This window comes from Medicago sativa, chromosome 7 (genome assembly GCF_051527215.1).
Source record: "Medicago sativa cultivar Bolivia chromosome 7, Bolivia_mono, whole genome shotgun sequence".
NCBI classification, from domain to species: Eukaryota; Viridiplantae; Streptophyta; class Magnoliopsida; order Fabales; family Fabaceae; genus Medicago; species Medicago sativa.
Genome location: NC_140755.1, coordinates 66185263 through 66211193, shown reverse-complemented (window position 1 = coordinate 66211193; position 25931 = coordinate 66185263). Strand labels below are relative to the sequence as shown.

General features: G+C 32.0%; 4 protein-coding genes, 3 non-coding genes and 1 pseudogene across 8 annotated transcripts in view; all 8 read left to right on the top strand.

Annotated features, from left to right (window-relative positions):
- Positions 1-3738, top strand: part of LOC146907810 (uncharacterized) — a 38652-nt gene extending 34914 nt beyond the window's left edge. Inside the window, exon 4 of the mRNA XM_085726200.1 lies at positions 3436-3738. Within this exon, the coding sequence (XP_085582326.1) occupies positions 3436-3455 (20 nt within the window). The 3' untranslated portion in view covers positions 3456-3738. The remainder of the gene's footprint in view (positions 1-3435) is intronic.
- Positions 3739-9077: 5339 nt separating this feature from the next.
- On the top strand, positions 9078-10666 carry LOC146907809 (uncharacterized). The gene is made up of 3 exons (XM_085726204.1): positions 9078-9746; positions 9840-10502; positions 10592-10666. Exons 1-3 carry the CDS (start codon positions 9093-9095, stop codon positions 10664-10666), a joined length of 1392 nt encoding a protein of 463 aa, XP_085582330.1. The 5' UTR covers positions 9078-9092.
- A 4788-nt stretch (positions 10667-15454) lies between these two features.
- On the top strand, positions 15455-22962 carry LOC146907804 (chaperone protein dnaJ-like protein). Its single transcript, XM_085730846.1, has 8 exons — positions 15455-15487; positions 15612-15788; positions 16724-16790; positions 17490-17821; positions 17938-18079; positions 18239-18364; positions 19856-21784; positions 22628-22962. The coding sequence occupies exons 1-7, from the start codon at positions 15466-15468 to the stop codon at positions 20238-20240; spliced, it is 1251 nt and encodes a 416-aa protein (XP_085586972.1). The 5' UTR covers positions 15455-15465; the 3' UTR covers positions 20241-21784; positions 22628-22962.
- LOC146907808 (small nucleolar RNA snoR26) lies at positions 21830-21921 on the top strand. The gene has a single exon (XR_015021019.1). It is a non-coding gene; the product is annotated as a small nucleolar RNA snoR26 (small nucleolar RNA).
- Positions 21988-22076, top strand: LOC146907807 (small nucleolar RNA snoR27). Its single transcript, XR_015021018.1, has one exon. It is a non-coding gene; the product is annotated as a small nucleolar RNA snoR27 (small nucleolar RNA).
- LOC146907806 (small nucleolar RNA R32/R81/Z41) lies at positions 22159-22260 on the top strand. Its single transcript, XR_015021011.1, has one exon. It is a non-coding gene; the product is annotated as a small nucleolar RNA R32/R81/Z41 (small nucleolar RNA).
- On the top strand, positions 22630-22962 carry LOC146907805 (DNA-directed RNA polymerases II, IV and V subunit 12). The gene has a single exon (XM_085730847.1). It carries the CDS (start codon positions 22630-22632, stop codon positions 22783-22785), a length of 156 nt encoding a protein of 51 aa, XP_085586973.1. The 3' UTR covers positions 22786-22962.
- Positions 22963-24047: 1085 nt separating this feature from the next.
- LOC146907803 (DNA-directed RNA polymerases II, IV and V subunit 12 pseudogene) lies at positions 24048-25660 on the top strand (annotated as a pseudogene). The gene is made up of 2 exons (XR_015020656.1): positions 24048-24185; positions 25242-25660. The product of XR_015020656.1 is annotated as a DNA-directed RNA polymerases II, IV and V subunit 12 pseudogene (transcript).
- Positions 25661-25931: the final 271 nt, after the last annotated feature.

Here is a 25931-nt window from a genome sequence, read left to right as displayed (position 1 = left end):
TTTAATTTCTACGCGCGCGCTTTATTTTTAAATGCTACTTTGAAAAGTGATATTGGGCCTAAGAGTTTTCTAAGTGAAGAATTGGAGGGAGAAGAATGTGTTTGAATTTTTATTTTATTTGAATTGAAGGAATTTTGTCCTTGCCTACGTACCCGTTTAAGGGATCAAATCCGTCGTAGTTCGCTTCCAAAAATGTTTTTGTTTTTGTTGGTTGATTTTAAGTTTGAAAATTAGAAGTTGAAGAATGAGAGAGAGAGGCCTCAAGGGCATGAGATTTAGAAAATGTGAGGTGGGATTAGTTATTTGCGAAATGTGGTCTAAGTATGGCTATTTTTCATTGAAATTTGATTAAGAAAATAAAAGGGAAAAATACAATGGGATTTTGATCCCAAGGTTTATTTAGAAAATGGTTTGAGTGATATTGTTCATATTTTTTGGAAAATTGATTTTTCTAAGTATAAAGCCTAAACATTCATCTAAACATACAATCCTAAACATACATCTAAACATGCATATTCTAGCTATATACCTAAAGTGGTGTGTGTGCATGTGTCGGTGTTTGTGTCGGTGTACATCATTAGAGTCCATTGTCCTTTACATCATGCCCTAGATACATTCTATGGTCTTGCAAGAATTTAAATGACATGAAAGTAGAATATTACAAGAACTCCTAAATCTTTACATTCTAATTTTTGCATGAAATTGAAACTTAAAGTGCAAGAAATAAGATGGAGAGGAAGATGAAGTGTGGAATGCTTATGAATGAATGAAACATGAAACGAAAGTGGTTAGTAGCACAAGATATAAAGCAAGTCAAAGCTATCATAACAAAAGTAAGAAAATTTACATAAAAAAAACAAGCAAAAACAATGTGAAATAGGCCTAAAAAATTCATCACCAATGCAAGGCTTGAATATGACCTATAATCCTCATGTTTCAAAGGGTTCCCAAAGAATTTCAATTCAGTTTTCACAAAGAGGATCAAAGGAATATATACTACCAAGCATTTAAGACAAAAATTAGGCAAATTTCACATTATTTATTCACAAACAAAACTTGGAATACAAGGCATTAATGAAATATTCACAAACAGCACCAATTTCATGGATTCAAAGTCACAATATTCATAAAATTCATATAGCAAGGTTCCATATCAAATACTCAAGATTAAGGGCCAAGATCATGCAAGGTTCTTTCTAGTTCTTCACAAAGTATCACACATAAGCAAGAAAATTCCTACATTATTTTTTATCAATTTTCAATTTGTAAAAACACTGCAAAAATGCCACAAATGTACTTAGAAACGTATAAAAAAAAAAAGATTAGGACATTAACATGAAAATTGAGCAACATAGGGGTGTAAAAAGTAAAATTTAACACAAGCATGCAGGAAAGGGGGGGTGTGAACAGCATACTGAAAAAAAAAGAAACAAAAAACGTTGGGCTTGAACAAGCCTGAACCAATTGCGAAAATGGGCATGGGTATGGGCTGGATCGGGTAGCTCCATGGGTCATGGTACAAAGGTGATACTTATGGAAAGAAAGAACACATTGCTTGTTCATTTCTTTTTGCAAGAAAACGTGAAAACTCTTCTCCCTCACAACTCATAACAGCGCCACCCCCCCTTTCTTCTCCGACAGTTTCATGAATTCCGGCACGGTGGCCGGTGGTGGCGCCACCGTGCCGGAGTAGCCAAACTTCTCCGTTTTGAAAACTTTATTCATTTTTACACATCCTTTTTCTTCCTCATTCCAAATATCTAATCAAAAAAGCCAGCAAACTAACACCAACTCCTAGATCTAACTTGCAATTTTCGGAATAATTTAGCAAGAAAAGATGAACAAAGATGAAACCGTTACCTCTCTTTCTTCTTGCTGCACCGTTTTCTTCTTTGCTTGTGTTCAATTCTGGATTTGTTCCCTTCCTTCTTGCTGCACCGTTCTTTCTTCTTCTTTCCTCACTTCAATTTCGGTTTTGGCTTTTGCTTTGTGTTTGAACGTTTGTGTGGTAAAGGAAAACGAAAATGGATGTGTTGGTAATGATGATGATTGTGATTGTGGCTGAAAGTTTGTGATGGATTATGATGATGATGATTGTTGTTAGTTGAAAGTGATGGTGAAGGTTTGGTTATGGAGGATTCAAGGTTGTTGTGGTGGTTTTGGTGGAGGTGGTAGTGGAATGTGAAAGAAGGAGGTTGTTGTGGTGGTTTGGAGGGTGGAGAGAGTTGGTTATGGTGGTGGAGTGAGTTAGTTATGGTGGTGGAGTGGTGGAGAAAAAAAATGGTTATGGTGGTGGTGGTGATGATTCACGTGAGAGAAAAAGAGAGGGAGAAGAGAAATTGATTTTTTTTTATTTTGTGTATTTTGTGAAAAATGTGATAATGATTGAATGAATGGACTTTGACCATGACTTTGACTTATATAGGTGACATGGTAAGCTTTGGACCAATGACTGGCTGCCACATGGCACTGGACTTGTAACAAACTCTTATGGACCAATAGCATTTGGACACATGGCACTTGGACTTAACACACCTAAAAGGGATTAAAATGCAAATAACAAAAGTACAAGGACCGAAATGAAAATTAAAACTAAAATTGAATTGAAAAAGTAAATTGAAAATTAACGTAAAGCGAGACGATTAAAAACAATAGAGCAAATAAGAGATTTTACGTGGAATGACCAAAATGCCCCTGGAGGCTTAAAACGACTAAAAATGACTCAGATGAAATTTTAAAATGGATTTTTAACAGGAAATTAAAGCAAGAACTTATACAAACAAAATTAAAAGACTCAGAGACAATTTCAAGAGTTTAAACAGAGTTTTGACACATGAAAAGACCAAAATGCCCCTAGGGGCAAAACTGACTCAAAATGACTTCAAATGCAATTTTAAAATGGACTTTGACATAGAATTGAAATGAAGACTTATTCAAACTACTTGAGAGGACTCAAACAAAATTTTAAAAAGATTGAAAGAAATTTTGACATAGGAAATGACTAAAATGCCCCTAGGGGCTAAACTGACTAAAAAATGACCCAACTGATATTCTTCGAAGTGAATTTTGACATGAGACTGGGACAAGGACTTATACGAACCAATTTAAAAGACTCAAACAATTTTCAAAGATTAAAATGAGTTGAATGCAGGAAATGACTAAAATACCCTTTTATGTGAATTTTGCAAATGATATTGAAATAAAATGCAAGGAAAGATGCAATTGATCAGAGACAGTTCAAATGACTTATAATGCAAGAAAAGAAGAATTGAATAAGTATTTTTAGGTCCAAAATTAGGGTATAACAAGTTTGTTATCCATCGTTCTTAAATGTATCTTTCATTCTCAAAGTTTCTTGTCAATTTTGATTGGATTATGATGATGTAATGCTAACCCTCAGTGGTTTACCACCTACCTTTCCGTATGGACGGGTAGATGGAGTGCAGGATGCTTAGACTTGTGTTGATGTTGCCGAGTAGCGAAGTTCCTCTTTTTGTGCAAGTGTCTAGATTAGGGCTCTGATCTAGGGTAGTTCTTGCACGTTGGATTCCTATTTGATTATGTAGTTTTGGTGTTGAGACGTTATTATGTTGAGATTTGAGATATGATTGTATCCGAGATTGGAGGATGTTGTTTTTGTATCTTATTTCTGAGATTTATAATTGTTATGGATTATATATGTGTTCCGCTGCTATGTGATGTAACATGATCTTTATGCATGTATGTTTTAAATTGGAAGACGTAGCATCTATTTCTAAAATATATTTATATATTCGCGCATTTTACCGCTTAATAGAAGTAGGGTGTTACATACTTCCTGATGCTACCATTGTGGAAGCTCTTGGATTTCAGTTGGCAATTCAATTTGCCTATGATATGTGTTTTAGAAACATTATCGTGGAAGATGATTCTCTTAATGTGGTTAAGGCTTTGAAGTCACATAGTGATGACAATTCTTATTTTGTCTTGGTGATTGATGATTGTAAGAGTTTTAGTTGTTTATTTTCTTCTTTTTTTAGTTTCTCATGTGCGAAGAGTTGGTTACTCTGTCGCTCATGCTCTAGCTAAGTTTGCCTTAGACTCGAGTGATTCTGTTTGGATTGAGGAAATCCCTTCTTGTATTGCTTCTGTTGTTGCAACCGATTTGGTTCGCGTTTAAATGAGATCGTTTGTCAAAAAAAACAAACATATTAAATGTAATTTTTATCAAAACACTAGCGGAAAGACGGGCACTATCGTGCCTGTCTGTCTGCTTTTTCTACTGCGCTAACGCATGTGATTATTTTATTATGTTTGTTTGTATAATTCTGATTAAAAAATTTAAATTTTAAAATATTAATGGAAATTATTGATATATTGATTTATAAACAAAATATTGTTAATGCTTATAACAAAATTATTTATGAACTCAGCATATTTTAGTTTGCCTACATATAAAATAATGATCATTTATTGTTTATTTTAATAGTAATTAGTACATCATAACATAAATGTATAAATGACATGTTATGTAAAAGAAACATTGATATGATTGCGATAAAAAATATCTTTAAAAACTACATTTTTCGTAAAGTCTCCATCTGATCTCCTTCTATTTTCCCTACTTTAAGGAGAACTTTTGTTGAATTTTGAGAAACTCCTCTTGATAAAGCTCCATATAATTGACCATGGCTGAAAACATGTCATGGAAGATAGATTCTGACATTGGGAATGGTCTGCCTTTGTGAAACTTAGTCTAACGGGGAACTATTTTCTACTAAGCACAAAGGGAAGTCCTGAACTCGCATTTGTTTTTAATTTAATTCTAGGCAAGAATGCTTTTTTTTCCAGCATTGCTTCCTGTTAGGATTTCCACATCCAACATATTCTTAAATAAACCGCGACATAACAATTGTGTCCCATTACACAGGCCATATCTAGGGTCTTTGTTTCGCAACAACATCAAAGGTGTACCCTTTTTTTACCTTTAAAATATGTGGTGGGATACTTCTTTGAGCAATTGAGTTTAAGAATTCATGTTGATATAAGTTATAAGTATCCCCTTCAACCTCATCAAATGACAACAAATTATATTCGTTTCCTGGAAGATTGATAATTATGTCATTCAATTTTTGAACATCATCATTTGTAGGTGTAATTATGGCTCATTCGACCATATACGATGCATCCCATCCATGAAAATCTAATTGTGGAAAAATACGATCAATAAGAGTTTGTATTGACTGTACACCGTCACCATATCATTGGGTTTGGTAGGTTCAACACCGTCACCAATTCCATTAAGAAATTGTGCAAATTCAGGATCATTCATAGATCGCATATTTTGTACCAAATGTATAACTTATGTATTCGCCCACAAATAAGACCTAATAATACATGCATATATCATTTGTGTCTTACTACCTTTTTGAATAACTAGAAGTACTTGACGAAAATTTCCACCCATGATCATAACTTTTCCACCAAATAGAGCATCACAGTCAAAAATATCTTTTAGTGTTCGATCTAATGCTTCTAAACAGTATCTGTTTGTCATTGGGGCTTCATCCCAAATTATAGCAGTTGCTACTCTTAAAAGCTTTGAAAGATCTTTTTGCTTTTTTATATTGAGATGGAATTTGACTGTACATCAAAAGGTAAATTAAATCGGGAGTGTTTAGTTCTACCATCCAGTAATAATGTTGCAACTATACCATATGACGTTGTTGCTAAGACAATTTTTCCTCTATTTCTCAAAGTTGCCATTAATGCTCGATAAAGGAATATTTTACCTGTTCCGCCTGGACCATCAACAAAAAATACGACCCTGTTTACGATAAATGGTAGTCATAACATTAGAGGATTTAAAGTCAAATCTTAAACATTATTCTTTACTCACGTTTGTTACTAATCTTTATTTAGAGAATTTAAAGTCCAATCTTTAACAATATTTTTTGCACACGTTTGTTACTAATCTTTTTTTTAGAGGATTTAAAGTCCAATCTTTAACAATATTTTTTGCTCACGTTTGTTACTAATCTTTTTTTAGAGGATTTAAAGTCAAATCTTTAACAATATTTTTTGTTCACGTTTGTTACTAATCTTTTTTTAGAGGATTTAAAGTACAATCTTTAACAATATTTTTTGCTCACGTTTGTTACTAATCTTTCTTTTAGAGGATTTAAAGTTCAATCTTTAACAATATTTTTTGCTCACGTTTGTTACTAATCTTTTCTTAGAGGATTTAAAGTCTAATCTTTAAAATTATTTTTTGCTTCGTTTGTTACTAATTTTTTTTAAAGGATTTAAAGTCCAATCTTTAACAATTGCTCACGTTTGTTACTAATCTTTTTTTAGAGGATTTAAAGTTTAATCTTTAAAATTATTTTTTGCTCTCGTTTGTTACTAATTTTTTTTAGAGGATTTAAAGTCCAATCTTTAACATTATTTTTTGCTCACGTTAGTTACATTTATTTTAATATTTAAATTAAATTTATTCTTATCTATTTGTTACATGTGTTATTTGTATCTAAAATCAAGGGTATTTTTGAAAAGAAAAATCCAACCAAAAAATGGTAGTTTTCTTTATATATAGTATAGATAACTAATTTCATAAAAAAAAAAAAAAAAACGCATTAAAAACAACGGGTTGGTCATCTGAACGCTTTGGTAAATTTCTTCCACATAAATCGTTAGCTCTATTAGTGTTAATCTTCTTTTTTTGAGAGGGACTATTAGTATTAATCGTTAAAACCCTCCAATTAAATCCTTTAAACCCTCCACACGCAGTTGTTAACTACTCTACGGGTTGGTCTCATTCGTCATCCACTCCCATTCTTTTACGATTCCAATTTCTAAACCTAAGGTATTTACACGTGTCATTTGCTTTTCATTTTATTAGTTTTAGAACTTCTTCTTTTTTTTTTTTTTGGTACAAATTAGTTTTCGAACTTTTAAGTATTGTTTCCTGCAATTCTATTTCGTTTTTATTTTTTACGATTTGAAATTATAATTGGTTATCCATGCACTTGTTATAATTGGTTATCCTTTTAGTTTGAGAGAATTCTAAGTTAGTTTATGTTTTGGAAGTTTCAATTAGGTTCTTTTAGTATGACAGAATCCTCAAGTTAGTCCTTTTAAGTTTTAAAAGTTTCAAATATGTCCTTTTAATTGATAAACTATTTCACCCTTACCTGTTACCCCTGCTGTCAGTGTCCGTTTAACTATGTTGATGTAGTCGGTCGTTAGGTTGTTGACTTGATTAAAAAGCTGCCTTTTCAAAACTCCAGGGTGTCAAAACGCTACAAATGATCATTTATAGGGCTAGAAAGACAGCTATTTACAAATGTCTTTCTAGCACTATTAAACGACATTTACAGTGCTAGAATGATCATTTGTGACCATTAAACGTAACGTTTAGACATCCTGTAGCTTTTAAAATGCAGCGTTTTGATTTAAGTCAACAACTTAACATCACGTCAGCATCAGTTAATTATTAACTGATAGCATGGGTAACGGTGAAGTAGTTTATCAACTAAAAGTACCTATTTAAAACTTTTAAAAACTTAAAAGACTAGCTTAGGAATTCTGTCAAATTAAAAGGACCAAACGTGGTATTTGACCTAAATTATAACATTAGGGTTTAATATAGAACGTTGGATAAATTATTAGTACTTGCATAAATTATAAAAATTTAAGGGTAAACAATCATCTTCCTCCATCAATGTATGTGAGTTGCCATCACTATAATTATAATTTTAGAATAAATTGAAATTATAAACACTTCAACAATGTCTCTTTTATTGATAAATTTAATCCATAAAATTATTAACAAAAGAGATACTTAAGAATATGTTTTTTATTCTAATCATTTTTTGTTTATTATATTATTTATAGAGATATATTTTGTCGTTGTAGTATTATCTTGCATGTTGTGTGTTTATTGAGCGATGTCGAATGATGTATCTCTCAATTTGAATGAATTAATATTGTTTTGTTTTTATAAAAAAAAATATTATAAAATAAAGAGATACCTAGGAATGTATTTGCGATTTGGATTGAGTTATACGTACTATATTGATACCACTTCACTCATTTAATTTATTCATTTTTTGGTAGAATTATATTTAGGGTGAGAGGATGGTGACCCAATCCAAGACAGAGAGGACCTGCGGATTCGGATTCAAAGAACACTTACAAAGGTATTTACCTTACCTTCCTCTAAGGGTACTAAGCAGGCTCGAACCCGTGACATCTCGGATTCAAGACCTGTCTTTTTACAACTAGACTAATTCCTTCGCTTCACTCATTTAATTTAAGGACGAACTTGTCTGCTTTTTTTTTTTCAAATTACTTTTATTTTTTAAATCAAGTGCATCTATATTTCTATGTAGGATGATAGGATTACTCTTTTTTTTTCAAATAGTCTAATAGATAGAGCTCAAGCAATTTAAATGTGGAGTAGTGGCGTTTCTGAGGTTCGAACCACAACCCCGCATATATTATGAAATGTCCTATCAACTGAGTTAAGCTCACGGGACAAAATGACTACTCATTAAGAGAGCAATCATTTCAGTACGACTAATTAGATTATTTGTTTAAGAACAGTAGGACTAATTAGATGTGATTGATAATATTTCCCTTTCCCAAAAAATACTCGATCTACTACATTTTACTTGTCTTATTTGGGGTGTACATGATTCTTAAAGAAATACTTAGTTGAGCTTTAATAATTAGTTGAGGTGATTTTAATAATAAAATTAGTATCATTTACTAAAACATCATTATTAATTGTAGTTAGCGAAATAGATAAATGTGGTGAAATACAATAAATAAGAGTATATTATTAAAAAAAAAGTGGTAGTACTTGCTCAAGTTTTTAATGATCCATCATAATAATAGCTAAACCTTTTTATGACCAATTGCTATTTCAACGTTCGAATCATAGACACCTCACTTATTCATTTTAAGAGGTGAATTTCTAGCCACTACACCATTTGACCAAAAAATAAAATTGTGTAAAAACTAAACAGTGCAGAAAGCATCCATTTTACAAGTTAATAAAGTTTTATTCCTAATTTGCTTATCTCAGGTTATTCTATGATTTCTATCCTATGGCATCTGGCATTGCAACTGAATCACTTGAACAAGGTGACGAAGTCACCTTGAGAGTTTTGGTCGACAACGAAATAAACAAAGTTGTATATGCTGAAGCAGGGAAGGATTTTGTTGATGCTCTTTTCAGCTTCTTAACCTTACCATTAGGAACTATTTCTAGACTTGTGACTAAGGAGTCAGATATTGAAGCAGTGAGATTTGGCAGCCTGAGTACACTTTATCAAAGTGTATCAGATCTTGATGAACACTATCTATGGTCCAATACTTGCAAAGAAATGCTACTCAACCCTAGAAACTCAATGGGGGCGTATTGTCGACAACTCAAACTGAATATTGATGACACACCTGCGCAGTATTTTACGTGCAAGGACTGGCAGTCTTGTAGGGGATATATTAATGGGAGCCGTATAACCACTTATAGAAATCAGAAATGCATCTGTGGAAAGCTTTTGAACAAAGCTGCTGCCGTCGAAACGGATTTGACTCCTGTTGGGAATGGCTTTATTAAGGAAACTGCTACTTTTATAATTGCGGATGATCTTTGTGTGATGCCTAATGATCTTGGAACAAGTTTACATTTGCTTCAGACACACGGACTAAATGACATAGCGGATGTTGAGAAAAAAACACTAGTTATCAACAAGAAGGAGGCATGTTTTCTTGGTTTCTATATATCATCATCTTTTTTGTTGATTTTTTAGATGAATTTATATTATTCTTATATTAAGTATTTATTTTTGCAGGTAGTTGATCTTCTAAAATTGTCGTTGCTCTCAAAAACTCCTCTGACAGACTTTATCTTTAAAAAGGAAAAAATTCTTGGTAATTCTAACCCAACGTTACGGTTTAGGATTGGAAACGGCTTACCATCTGATTCTAATAAGGGTATGAAGAATATGATTGTGAAAGTATTGCTAAGAAAATCAAAAAGAAAAATTTTGTTTGCTACAGAAAATGAAGATTTTGCAGATTTTCTTTTTAGTTTTTTAACATTTCCCATGGGAGGAGTGTTGCAAATGCTAGAAGGATTCTCTTCTTTAAGCTGCATTGATATTTTATATAAAAGCATGACTGAGTTGAATGCAGAGAGATGTTTAAGGTCACAGAAACTCAAAGACAAACTAACTAAGCCTCGTATTTTTGCCAATTTTGGACTCAAGAACCAGATACTACCAATTGGAACGTGTGAGTCAACTTGCACGTTTGATAGTGGTGAACCCGCGAAACTTGTTGATCCTAAATCCTCTCTTTCTGGAGGATATGTCAAAGGACCATTAACAATTATGGTGACAGACGACTTGGTTGTGACTCCAATGTCATCCATTGACGCTGTTTCATATCTAGAAAGAATGAAGGTCCCTCTTAATGACGTGGAGGAAATTTTCGTTAGCATTGGTGTAGAGGAGGTAAATGGAGTGTGTGAGATTTTAGTTTTAATATTTCTTGTTTCAGACTCGTAACAACTAACAATATTTGATTGCATATATGGTTGCAGGGTCTCAGTATACTAAAAGCTTCGTTGACCTCAACATCCGCTTTGACAAACGGCCTCAAGCAGTACATAGGTTAGTACAGCATTCAACAAAACAAAACTTTACATTAGTATTTATAAAAGAAACATTCAAATCATTGGTTTTATACACTTGCGTAAAAAAAATTATCATCAATATTCATTTAGCATGCATATCGCATCTGTCGTAGTACTTATTATTCTCCACGTTATGAAAGCAGAAAGGAAGTCCTGGTAATCCGAAGTTGGATCAAGAAGTAAGTAAAGTTTAACTAAATATTGTTTCAACCAGGATTCAAATTCGTGTTCTCTCAAAAAAATTGTCATCGAATGAAGCATGGTTGTTGTCAAGTTAATAATTTTTAATTGGTACTAATTACACTTCTTTATATCTGCATGTACATGGCAGGAAGTTCAACTGTTCAGGCTAATTTGTCATCCAAAACTGCTTTGATAGATATTCCATTGTACAACCTGAAGAAGCCAAAGGAAAAAGAAGAAGCTTGGGCTAATCTATGTTTTGATAACTGATTAGGGATATGGTCTAGAACAATCATGTCATCTTTTTGGTGTTTAATTGATGTGGTTATGTTTAATTTATTTGGATGATCGTAGTTTATTTTCTATTCTATCATTTTAAGCTGAAAATCAGCTTAAAACGATTTAAACTTTGTTTTCAATCAAGTGTTTATAAGTTGTACCAAAACAAAAAATCAAGTGTTTATAAGATAAATCATGTGCTCTGGTGATTAGAGAATTTTTATTTTATTTTTTTAAAAAAAATATCATATTTAATTTTCAGAAATATCCATTTTGTTACTTCGTGCCAAAACGTTCCAATGCCTCAATGAAGAACCACAGCATAGAAAAAATGACAGAAGGCAATGCAACTAAATTCCTTAAAAAATGTCATTCAACCATCGTTGTTACCAAATGAGAGGTAAGCCATGCATCCATCTCCCATTCTCCAATTCTAATTAGTAGGTGCTTATGTTAAGAGAAGTGCCAACAAAATTTTATTTGGCATGCATTCTCTCACTAAGAAAATGGTGTTTTAGAGTCGGCAAAAAAATGGATGTTAAAAGGCAAATTGTGGATGCTAACAGCCTTTTAAAGTAATTAAAGGTCTGGATGCTAAATACTAGCTTCCAACTGACACTAAAATAGCATCTAACGACCCCTTATCAGACTTACAAAATAATATTGAAGACTTAATAATATAATATTATAGAAATTATAATAGGACTTGAAATTGAGGCATCTAATGATATAAAAAAAAAAACACAAATATAATGAAGTCTACAATAAATTTAGTAGAAACTAAACATAATCCTAAACCAAAATATAATGTGTCACAAGTTCAAAGAGAACTAGGTGAGGACATCCAAAAAAGTTTGGCGAGTGGAAACTAAACATAATCCTAAAAGCCAACCCAAAACATGAGGTGACAGTAGTTCAAGAGATTAGGTGAGGTCATCCAAAAAAAACTTGACAATTATGTTATACTACCTTCGTCCCGGAATAACTGACCCATTTTCTAAAAAAAAGTGTCCCAAAATAACTGACTCATTTCAATTTTCAATACAACTTTCATCATTCCCAATATAATATAACACTAAATAATACTACTTTTATCATTCCCAATACAATATATTCCACTTTCCCCTTTATTTATACATTTTTCTTAATCTGTGTGAAAAACCAAAGTAGGTCAATTAAACCGAGACGGAGGGAGTATCCAACAAAAACTACAACATCGACAATGATTAGGTGAGGTCATCTGATTGATTACCGAGAGCAACACCTGATTGATTCTCTAAAGCTGTCACCTAAATTCTACCATTTCAGTATAGAATTTGTTTCAGCTGTTTGGTATGTTGATCAGCCTCAACAGCTATAAAGATCTTTTTAGTTACTTTTCAATTATAGGCTGAAATTTATTTGCGACTAACAACCTTTTTTTTAATAACAAATTTCTTGAATAAATTGTTTAGAGAATCTTTCAAAAAAAAAAGATGGTTTAGAGAATGCTTGTCACGCTCCATATATATTACTTTTCCAACATTATAATTTTTCTTAATTGTTCTATTTATTTATACTAAGCTAAACATAATACCCTTTTTACAAAATCACGATAATTAAAAAAAGTTGATAGTATGATTAAATTTGTTTGTAATTAATTTATTATTGTTTTTACAATTGTGTAAATTATACACCACTTTTTTGAAATATGTTTCATTACACTCTCCTCTCTTCTTATGTTAAAATATACACTTTCCTCTTCTCTTATTCAAAATATATTAGAAAACATTTCACTCGCTTCCCCTTGTAGAAGTTTGAATTATATTATCCTCTCTCTTATGTTAAAATCTAAATTTTCCTTCCTTAATAAATTTTTTATTTATAATAATCTAGAAAAAAAATCAGATACACTCTGAAGAAAAGTAGTATTGCGGGTCCATTATAATATAATCAAAATTAGGATGCATATTTTTCTCAATTTTTATTCACAATTTCATTAACATATACTTGTAAACCCTATTATAAAATATGAAACAACACAAAATAAAAGTAAAATATGTGAAAAATTACTAAATTCGATAAAGTATAATTATTTAAAATTGAATTTTATACTCTAAATCATAAAATTAATAACAAAATATTAAATTTAATTATGATTTTTTTTAAAAAGATAAATTAGTCAACCCAAATTGACATTGGGGTAGAATCGAACTTGAGACCTTGAGGAGGATCACACTCTCAAGTCGCAAATTAATATCATCAGGTCAATCCAAATGGGTTCAAATTCAGATATGATTGACAATTAAATTATAAAGAAATGATTTTTTTTTCTTAAATAGTGGTTCAAATTTGGTATATATCTTAAAAAAAATTATTTATGTTAAAATAGATTAAAGTGTAGTGAATATTTAATTATTAAGGAAGAGAGTTGTAATTTAAACATCTTGTACGGGATGGGAGTATATATTTTGCTTTTCAAGGGAGTGGAGAGTATAATTTAGCATAAGAGGGAGAGGGGAGTGTAATTCAAGCTTATCTTAAGGGAGGAAAATGTTATTTACTCTTTACAATTTTATCATATAAGTGAGTGAGAGAGAGAGAGAGAGAGAGAGAGAGAGAGAGAGAGAGAGAGAGAGAGAGAGAGAGAGAGAGAGAGAGAGAGAGAGAGAGTTTGTCTTCAACATAGTACATTATTTATTATTGATTGAAGAAAAATATGTCAAATAAATACGGGTATGTTGGTAAATAAATAATTATTGTAGCTCAAAATATAAAATGAGTCTTATGAAAAGAGACCAAAAAAAATTCTAGAAGATGTAATTAGGGACAAAAAAAATTAAAAAGAGAAGTGGTGGTATTAGATTTTGTTCTGGACAAAAAAATTCAAAAAAAATCAAAATTCAAAAAGAGACAAAAAAATTATTGTAGTTCAAAATAATTAAGGAGCAAGGTGGTGGTATTAGATTTTGTTCCGGACCGGCCAAATGGCCAATCCCATGAAGACACGTGGACTAAATGTCCACCGGATCAAGGCGCAACGCCTGAAGGACTTCGCTAACCAACAATACACCCGTCTTACTAAAGCACGCCTCCGTGCATCAAGCATCGTACACATGTCCCTTAACGGCTTCCTGATAACGCGCCACATACGGTTACTCTCACACGCGCCTATATATTGGTGGCCCTGCTTCACCTTTAAGGTATGATTCACTTTCTTACACACTCCAATCATTTCTTATACTAACTTGATCGTTGGAATGCTAACGTGCATGTAAGCACCTTTCGTCCCACCGTGAGATTGCATCACCATTGCACTGAAGCATCGTTCTATTACCGTTGCCACCATCTATCTATCCTTACCGGACAGATCAGATTTCATTTTCACTTTTAGCCTTTAAGTTATGCTTAAGTTGAATAATCATCATTTATGTCATATTTTGTGATTGTGCGGATCACTACTTTTGTTCTACAACTACAGATGAACTTTTGTTGCACAACTAGAGATTAACTATATTCAGATCTTCATTTATCAAGTCTTACACTAAATATGAATAACTCATTAGGTTATGTTTATATGATCAAACCATTGCTCTTAACGAAGACAATGTTGAAAAATGTTTTTTAATTTGAGAATTTAAATTTAAAGGAATGAAAAGAAAAAATGAAATGACAAATTTAATATGTCTATGTGAATTTTCTCAATATCGAATGTCATGCAAACTTTCAATAAAGAAATTTGTTAAAAGAACTAACATTGTGTTTCAATGAGTTTAGCTCAATTGGGTATGAATATTGTATAATATATGTAAAGGTCGGAATTCGAATCTCGAACACCTCATTTTTTTTATTTGACAAAAATAAATGATATTCATTAATGCATCCATACAATACAAAATCAAAATCATTGCAAATAAAAAGATGAATCTACGAACAAACGCACATCATCTATACTAACAGTGAATTTTTATTTAATAAAAGTGATTGGATGAAGTATAAAAATCAAACATGGTTTAATTAAATTGAAATGATTACTTTAACATAGTTGAATTGGACAAGCTAGACCTTGGAATTTACATTTACCCACAATCTAACAACAATAGTTCTGTTCTTGGATTTTGCCGTTCGTTGTCAGCATCATACCGTGTCTGTCTGTATTAAAAGCGTGGACCGTTTACAATACTCATATCAATCTCATAGCTTAGCACCATTTGACCCATCAAATAATTTTTATAATCCAAAATTTTAATTCCTTAATGACAAAGTTAACTCAATTAAACCCACATATATAATACACCGTTCTCAATAATTTGGTCTCTGTCTAAACTATCTTAACCATCATGGAACAACCTCTTCTATCAGGTACAATTTCATTCAATTCTTCCTCATCACAATGTTCTCCAAATAAATTTTCAATTTTTATAATTGATATTGAAATTGTATCATGATTTTGATTCTGGGTATTTTTTGTTTTTTGATAAATTAGAACAAAGAAGTGGAAAATGGAGCTCATATGAGCATGTGGGTCGAACAGGTTCTGCATATCCTGGAACTTGTGTAAGTGTTGATGAAATTCGATCTGCTGCTCCTGTTCCTTCTTCTGCAGGTTACTATCCTCCTGTTCATGGGGGTTTGGTTGGATCATCTGAGCCTGATCCTGCTGGTATGTTCTTTTGTTGTTTCTGATTCTTTCTGTCTCTCTTTTCAATTATGATCATTGGTTTTGACTTTGTGTTATGGTTGGTTCCTGGAAATGTTCAATAAACCAATATTGTTACCAAGGTTTTAAATAGTGGCTGAGGTCGCATTAAGATTTCGCGATTTTAGCTGTTACCGATGTTGCGTTACGGATTGTGGTCAACGTAGTGTGAATTCATCACAACATTGTACAAATCTTATTAAAATTATTCATACTATCATAAGGAATTAGAATTTTGGAGTAATGTATAATAACTTAATTTCTCATTGTTTCTTCATATTTTATAGTTGTAACTCTTTTCATACTTTTGTAATGACTTTGTTTCTTCTAAACACCAAATTAACTATTGATATGTCTAAGGAACCATAATATTTATACTTCACCTTATATACCCATCTGCAACCTACACCGCGTTTGTCAGGGGAATATGCATGATGGTCCAAGCCTTATTTGCTCCCAAAGCAGCCAATTCTTCAGCCATTGCTCTTTTCCATTCAGGATATTTGATAGCTTGGTGAGAAAAACGAGGTTCAAAAATAGAAGAAACATGAAGGACAAATGACTTATAGGAAGGAGATAAATGATCATAAATAAGGAAGAATTGGAGAAAAACAGTATCGGACACTACCTACACCTTTTTGTCGCGGCAGTTTTCATGTTAACGGAATGCTTTTTGAGAATCTTGATTGTTACACAATACGCGGTCTTGGATAAAATGTTATCAAATACTGAATTTATGCAATTGACAATACTTAATTCATGTTTAAGTAGGGGGAATTTGTTTTGTTTTACTTCAGCAATGTCTTTTGAAAGTGTGAGGCCAATAGAGAGTTTCTAGCTTTTCTTGTTTAAGTTTTGTTTTAGAAGAGTTTTTGCCTAAAATACATTACCCGTTGCAGTGCAAGCGGTTGCTTATCAAGGCGGATATGGAGGAGATTATGGTGGAACCAGACCTGAATTCCGAAGGTATGATTACTTAACTTTGTGTATGAAAATGTGTTTGACATAGTTTGTCAATTGTCATATTGAAACTAGACTGTGCATGATGGTATCTAATTTTGTGGTTGTATTTTCTGAAAGAAGTATTAGTTGTGGTTTCATTCTACAATGATATGGACCATAATAGGGCAGACGTTAATTTCTGAAAATAAATTTATTTTTCTGAAGTGTTGTAATGTTATCATCGATCAATGTATCTATTTTGCCCTGTTCTTAATTTCACTTTGGTCGTCCTTTATCGGTAAAAGAAGTGAGATTGAACATTGTGTGTATAAATGAGCAGAAGATTATATTTGAGGCGGAAAGAACAGGCCCAATCAAATTAGATTAGAATTAAGATTAGGCTGTTAAACTACACAATAGATCAAGACATTATCAAGCTGCTTATTATTTGAAGTGTTGGCATTGTGATGTAGCTACTCTTCACTTCGTAGTAGGTAATTTAGATAAACTTCTAATCGTGTGTGGTTTCATTTAAATATGACTAGATTGTCTTGTTTCCAGTAATAGATCATGAAATTAGATTATTATTTTCAAGGCTTGTTCTGGTAAAGAATAAAGTGTGTATGCTTTTCAATAAAGCCCTTTATGATTAAAAGTTCTTTAGTTGAATATTCCAGCACTATATTGATCAATAATCTTATCAAATGGCTAATCCACTTATAGGGAAACCTTGGATGAAGTAGAGATACGAGAGCTGCTCATTGATCACGTTGGTCATCGTTGTTGTTGGGGTAGCCGCCCTGCTCGAACATGGAAGATTCAGGCAGTAGAAGACTGTAATGTTTATGTTGGAACGCTGGATACGTTTATAGAAGAAAGGGAGATCATAAAAGAGACAGAGCCATACCCTGGTGGAAATATTGATGGAAAGGATAAAGGACCTGAACTTGGTATTTGGGAATTGGATCTAAGGTCTCAGTTCCCTTTTCTATTTGTACCCTACAGGGAAGTGCGTGAAAAGATTCCTCATTCTGAAGTTATTGAGAAATGCTCAGGTAAATTCTGGATTTACACTTCATAGTTTCACAAATCAAATTTTCACGGACGTATACTGCTATTTTCTTAATATTTCTTTTTACCTCCCCCTTAAAACCTTGGAAATTATTTTCAGGTTGTGCCGGGCGAGGAGGAATAGTCTGTGCTACATGCAATGCTGATGGAGAACCTGGACATTATAAAGAAAATCAGGTGACTCAGTGTCCTAGTTGTTATGGAAGGGGTTTGATTGCTCATAAAGATGGTTCTGACACACTGTGAGTATTTCATTTGCTCATAAATAGAAGGAAATACTAAAAATAAAAATATTCAAATGTTGAATTCAAGCCGAGGTCAAATGTCTAGGCTGCATTTCATTTCTGAAGCTGGAAGTTTTATGCTCATAATTGACTTATTCCATTTACATGTTCTTGCAGATGTGTGAAATGTAATGGTAAAGGGAAGCTTCCTTGTGCGACTTGTGGATCTCGTGGATTACTTAACTGTGAAACGTGTAATGGAAGTGGTTCTCTTTTATCACGCAATGTAGCCATTATAAAATGGTATGTTAATTAGCTTGTGTCTTATATGTGCACTTTTAATAACTATGATGTTAAAAAACACATGCTCCAATGGACTCTGGAATAAATTTATTCCTCAAACTTTCTGTTTGACAAAACTTCCCACAAACTTAACGTAGCTGTTTACATCATCTAGAAGAATTACTTTAGTATGTATATTTCAAGGATCGTATGCTTTAGTTGGTAAAATCTGTAATTTTCAAAATCACCATCCATCAAATACTTTTATGTTTAAACTAGTGTGATATACATTCAAAATATTTTGGAGTGAATTGCATCAGCTGTTGTTATGAACTATGATATGATCTATCCTTAATTATGGTTGAATGCTATCTTTGCTAAATTGTGTACGTGTCGTCTATATAGTTTAATTTAAATAAGCAGGGCCTTTAAGTCTGGTAGCAAGACTGTGTTACTCATAAAGCAAAGTGAAATAAGTATGTAGTTTTTCAGCTTTCATTACTTTCCTGCAGAAACTTATACTATTTGTTTTGATTGTCCTTGCATGTGTCCTTTATTTATTATCTCTATCACCAACCTCCATATTTTATTTAAAAATGTGTTACAATGTATACATTCGTCAAAACAAGGGAACTTTGAGCAATGTATACATAGGTATTAAGAGGCGAAACACATGTTTCAAGAGTGTATATTGTTAAAAATACTAGATTGTAAATAGTAATTTTGTAGTTACTTATATTTGTATTTGGCCCATTAAGCAAGCCCATTAGGTTTAGATTATTCTCTATTTAAACAGAGAAGCTCTTGTATTTTTTAATTTATTGAAATATATCAGTCCTTTTTCTACATATATCAACAATTGAAGTAACCCAAAAGCATACATAATATAACACTGTTAGTTAAGCATGCTCTTAAAGCCGATGTTGATATCAAAGGTTTAAAATAAAATGTGATGTATATCGTTGTTGTAAAAAGATGTGAGTGTTTAAGGTGTAAGTTGGCAACACAAGATAAGAAAAACTTTAGGTTAAGCCTTAAATTCTTCATTGATGGGATAGTTGTCTGACATGGTTTTCAGATGAATTCGACACACATTCTCATCAAGAAAAGTTGCAATAGAGGTTCCTAATAAGGTTTGAAATGGTGTGAAATTGATATCAGAGTTTGTAGAAAATTTAATATTATATAGAGTCAATGGTTTTTTAGATGTTAAGATATTGTACTGTTAGATGGTACTTGTGATGCAGTGACTCCAAATAGTTAGGAACAAAGGCTTTTGTGTCAAAAAAAATTGATGTTTGAACATTACTGCTCAATCCCTTGTGCAGATTCAAAATATTTCACTAGAAATGAATTAGATTAAATATTGCGAGCATTAAATGTTATTTTTAGTCATTATGCAATTTTGTGTATCTAATCTTTTAAGAATTTTGTAGTCCTACAGTATCGTATTTTTCTTAAATTGACTTCTTTTAGGGACAATACTAATTGACAACATGTGTGTGTTGACAGGAAGACACTTTCAACTCGGAAAGTAAGTGCAACTAAAGGAGCGGCATCTGTACCAGATGAAGTTTTCCATAGATCCAAAGGAGTTCAATTATGCAATACTCAGGCTCACCAATGCACTCCTGCCTTTTTTGCTGATTCTTTTTTTCTCAACATGTTCTCGTCTGAAGTCATTGCTGATAGAGCTCAAGTACCTGCCACTGCAAGAGTCATTTGTGAGAGACATACAATCTCTGTTGTTCCGGTAACTCGTGTCACCATGTCTCATCGTCGGCAATCCTTCAGTTTCTATATTGTAGGAAATGACAGGGAGGTTTACTTAAAGGATTATTACCCCTCTAAATTTTGTTGGGGACTGTGTCCTTGTTTGGAGTGGTTGAAAGTGTAGTAATGTTGTACATGTTTTTATCTACATATGTTTGCATGTTGTCTTTTGTTTGTTCTGAATAATAACAGAAGCATGTTTTTTGGTTTGAGGGGTTTGTAGATTACCTTTGTTGTATTATCCATTGTCTTGTAAGGACTACAGTTATGGATGAAATAAAGTGGGACCAGTGCAACTGGTGAATACTTAGATGCTGTTCTTATGTTGTTCGTCTGATTATTCATGGCTTGTTTGCATGATTAATACTCATTGAGTCATTGTAAGTTTGTAACTTATATTCTTCAAATTTTTGTTAGACTTAATTGCATTACTTTGCTCCTAAGATACCTAGTTAAAAGTTGTGACAAGCAGAAACTTTTTGCAAGAGTACTATAATCACTAGGCAGCATCTAGCATGCTGCGCCGTTGTGTAGATTCAAGGAGCTTCCTGGTGTGCATTTGAAGTTCTAAGTCGTGGATGAGTATTCGCCTTCTCTTGCGCAGTCTTTATGTGAACTTGTCATGTTTTGGTGACTCTGCTATTGACAATAATAAGTCGCTTTGAATAGACTGGCATCGGGAGATCAATAGAGGTGGCGAGGAAGACCAAGGGAGGTGGGAGGTGGCTGTGGTTGGGGAGGGGGAGGGCGGTGAAGGATTATACGCTGAAGTAGTGAATGAGAGGAAGAGGAGAAAATATATTCACCTTCACATGACATGATGACATACTTTTGCGAAGAAAACCTTTATTCAACAAGTTCCAAGCAAGGTTGTTTATGCCATAAAAAAACACCATGAACAATAGAATTTGCAGCAGAAACTCCTACACACAAACGTTATGTAAATTTCATGACTCTGTCCAAGTCAACATGAGCTACGAATAGGATAAATCCTTGAGGTACATTCCTTGAACTATCAGTGTTGACAGTAAAAATGATTCAAAGTTATTTTAGGAAAAAGAAAGCTGGCAAAATTGTTAATGTTGTTCCTTAACTTAATTTTAGTCAATGATTTAGTCATTTTTTATTTCAGGTTATCCATGTTTAGATATGAATTCCAAGTTTCAAATCTATAATTTTCTTTCTCAAGTTTCAAATCTATAATTTTCTTTCTCTAGAACTCAATCTGTAATTGGTTGATAGCCACAACTCAATGCAACTCTTTAAATATTACTCTTTTCCCTTGATTCAACGAGTTAACTCACGCTCGGCATTTTTCAACATAAGTTAACTCACATTGACACTTTTAAGATCGGTGCAATCACTTTTTAAATCGATCTTAAAAGTGTCATTGTGAGATAACTCACACTGAATTAAGGGAATGAGCAATTTTGAAAGGGAGAAGAGCAATTTTCAAACTCTTTCAGGAATCCTGGAGGGTGCGAAAAGAAGCTTAAGAAAGTTATGCCTAAGGCCCATATCAGATTGTCCAAAGTCGAAACAATCCTTAGGGTTTACACTGTTCTATAAATATCTAAATTTCAGTTCTTCTCCACATTCAGCCGTAAACAGAGAACCCCTCTCTTTCATTACAATCGTCTTCGATTCTCATCAATTACTAATTCCTAGGTATAAATCTGTTTATAATAATTTCAATTTTCGTTTTCACTTTTGTTAGCATCAGTGATGAGATAATCCAATTCGTTATCCTTGCACTTTGATTGTTAGTGAAGAAAATCATGGGGAATTATTACTCTGAGATGCTCTTTTCTCTTAATAAATTATTCTTAAGTTTTTTTTTTTGCTTATTATTTTGTATTATTTAGTTTGATTTTGGATCTGTGATGTTATTTAATACTGCGTTATCTATCTGAAACCTCACTAGAGGGTTTGAGGAAAATTTAGTTTGCTGAGATCCAAACTTATAAGATTTTGTAACTTATAATTGGTATAAGCCTTGTTATTGTATTGTTTTTCTTGTGGTTGATTTTCACATTTGAGGAAGATGAATATGATGAAAAAAATAATAAAATATATCTGAAAATCAAATACTATGTGTTTGATATGATCGAACTTATTATCGCTACGTTCTTTCTGATTCATCTTCCAATTGGTTAAATGATTATATTTTAATTTTCTTGTCATTTTCATTTCAATTTTAGTTGCTGTTGCTGAAGCTTAATTAGAGAATATATGTTTGTTGCATATTGGTATTTTTTTTCAATGAAATTCAATTAATTTAAAATAAAAACAAATGGTTGCTTTTTAATTATTTGGATTATGTGAGAATTTACTATTGAGTGTTTCAAAACCCTTTTTATGATTGAGTGATAATGAATGGGTCTCACTAGATTAATTAGGATTCATGTGATTTCTCTGAATGCACTGTGTGATTTGTTAATTATATTGTTTAGTTGCATCTTGAATTCATTGTAATGTGTATTAATTATTCTAAATGGTTACTTGAACCAGTGATGGATCCTCTGCCTGAGCCTGTGAGTTACCTCTGTGGTGATTGTGGAGTCGAGAATACCTTGAAGTCTGGTGACGTTATTCAGTGCCGTGACTGTGGTTACAGAATCCTTTACAAGAAGCGCACTCGTCGCATTGTCCAGTATGAAGCACGTTAAGAAGATTATGAGGACCATGGCAAGTAGTCACTGTGAATCATCATTAAAACATAAAAAGTAAATCTTAAGAACAGTTTTAAGTAATGGGATGATCTTGCTTATTTCACCCTATTGTATTTTGGTGGTATTGTGGAAATGAAATCCTAAAACTTAGTATGAATTCATGTTTATTTTCTATGTGTGGGATGCTATTGTCACAATGTGTGAATGCTTAGTTTAGTCCTTTTAAAACTGAACATCCTAATTGATCCTTAATTTTGGAAAAATGTTTTTCATACTTGTTCTTTTGTTAATGCCCTTGTCTATCAAGTGCGCAAGTGAAAATCTAAATCTTCCATCGGACGGTATAATAGTATTAGTATCTTTGTTGCCACCAATTAAGGTAGAGTAGTAATCAGAGGAATTTTTGACTTGTGAGATCTAATTTACTTGGGGAATAAGATTTTAAATGCAAATTAAATTTTTCTTTATGAAAGGGTGTTAGACATTGTTATCATTGGCGCAAATTTATAAAAGTTACAAGTTAATTTAGAGGAATAAATATCTCAACTCAATTTCATATTTCTCATATTTGAGGGTAGAAATCTTTTTTTCATCAAAATAAAACACAACTAGCAATAATTGTCAACATTCCTCATTTTTTTTGTTTTTTTTTTAACTAATAAACTTTTTGTAGAATTTACGACCTTTTTTAAAGATAAATTTTTCAAAATACATGTGACTATGTGAGAATATATCCTTGTCATACATGAGACCAAATTTTTGAAACAATAAAAAGATTTTTTTTTTTTTTTGACGTTAACAATAAAAAGATTCCACTCTAAATTTTTTCTTTTTTTTTTGACGTTAACAATAAAAAGATTCCACTCTAAATTTTTATTTACGTTTTATGATTTTTGAAAGATTTTATGATTTTTATTTACGTTTTATGATTGTTTTTTGTTTGATATACACCAAATATTAATTTTTTTTTGGTGTATTTTATCAATGAATTTTTTGGTTTGCTTCAAAACTTGATTTTTTTTTAGAGAACTTGATTATTTGTTTTTTGAGAGGTATAGAGAGGGACTTGATTAAAAATTAAAAGTATAAGTGCTAAATAATTTTGTCAAAAAAAATAGTGTTAAATAATCTTTCGAAAAAAATATATAGTGTTAAATAAAATCATAAGAATATACACTACCAAAGAAAAAATCTTAAGAATATGAACTTTTTGTGAGTCGGTTTGGGCCCATGGGTTTTATTTTATTTTTTTTCCTAGGGTTTTATCTAGCTCTATAAATATTGAAAGCCACCACACGTAGTTGGTAATTACAGCCACATCCACGAAAAAATTTACAGCGACCGTCTCCATCGTCATCCTCTTCCGTTCTTTAGCGATTCCAAGTTCTTAAACGAAGGTAGAAACATGATGCGTGTTTCAATTTTCAATAGAAATATTGTTTCTTACAATTCTAATTCGTTATCTTTGCACTTTAATTATTGGATAAATTATAATATTAATATTAGGGTTTAATATATAGATGGTTGGTAAAAATTATAAAAATTATCCTTGAACGTGTGAGTTGTCGTTGTTATAGTCTCTTCTCTTCTCTCTCTCTGAATCAAAATTACAAATACTTCTACAAATTTCTTTTTAATTAATTTGTTCTCTGGATCGGTTTTTAGGTAGTTGATTTATTGCCGTGTTCTTGGTTGGTAACTTTAGTCAATTAGTCAATAAAATCCTTAACAAAAGAAGCACTTTTAAAATTTTCTCCTTTGCTACTCAAATTGATCTTTGTCTTTCTAAACCACTCTCAAATTAATCCTTGTCTTTATTAATATTTCAACGGACTTGAGACTGCTTTTACAAAAACCTTTTCCTATTGGGTTCTTTTTTTGGGAACTGGTATAATGATTTTTTTAGTGGTGGTTGGGGTTTAAACCTTGGACCTTGCCTTAAGGTCACGAGGAACTGGTATAAATATTAAAACAATAATAAAAGATGCCTGATCAACAAATATTTATGTGTTTGATATGATCAAACATATTGTCGCTACGTTATTCCTGATTCAGTTATTCCTGATTCATCTGATCAACTTTATTGATTTAATCATTGTATTTTAATTTTCTTTTCATTTTTATTTCAATTTTGCTTTATTGTTTGTTGGAAAATAATGCAATGGATTTTTAAACTAAAAAAGATTGCTAGTTAATAATTTAAGTATGTCTTTTTTTATAATTGAATAGATTTAGTGATTTACTTAATGGCTTTAAGCATGTCTTTTATAATTGATTAGATTAGATTTGCTAATGGATAAATAATACACTATCTCAAATATAGAAGTACCTCTTTGTGATGAGTGAAAATAGGACTTCACTCTGTTAAGTTGTGTTCATGTATTTTCTTTGAATGCACTAGCTGAATTGTAAACATATATATAAAATATAATGATTTCGTATGTTTTCTGAAGGTCTGTTACTTAAACCAGCCATGGATCCTCCGCCACAGCCCATCAGATATCTCTGCGGTGATTGTGGAGCCGAGACTCCCCTGTATACAGACGGCGTTCTTCAATGCTGCGTGTGTTTTTATAAAATCCTTTACAAGAAGCGCACACATCGCATTGTCCAGTACGAGGCACGTTGAGAAGATTGTGAGGACCTTGACAAGTAATCTCCATGAATCAATCATCAAAACATCCAAAAATATGATACCTACAAATTTTAAGAACACTTTTTAGTAAAATGGAGTAGTACCTAGTATAGTAGTAGTATGAATGAATTTTCAGTAGTTTGCATCGTTAAACTTCACATATTGAATATGGAGTATGGTCTCTTGATACTTTGAAATACTCTCAAATTTAGTTCTTTAAAATATGAGTTTTCTATATTTGATCCTTGATTTATGAATAACGCTTTCATATTTGTTCTTTTGTGATTGATCTTGATTAAATGTCATGTTACTTAATGATGTTTTTGTTAAGTGCTCTATTGAGTCTTACTTAGTCACAGAATGAAAAATACAAATTAGTATCATTGTAATATGGTCTATCAATCCTTGTATTTACCAAAATTTCAAAAAACTTTTACTGCTAGAAAAAGTTTAATTGGAAATCTTAGTTTGAAAAAGTTTCCATACCAAAACCGTCATTTTCTTTTCA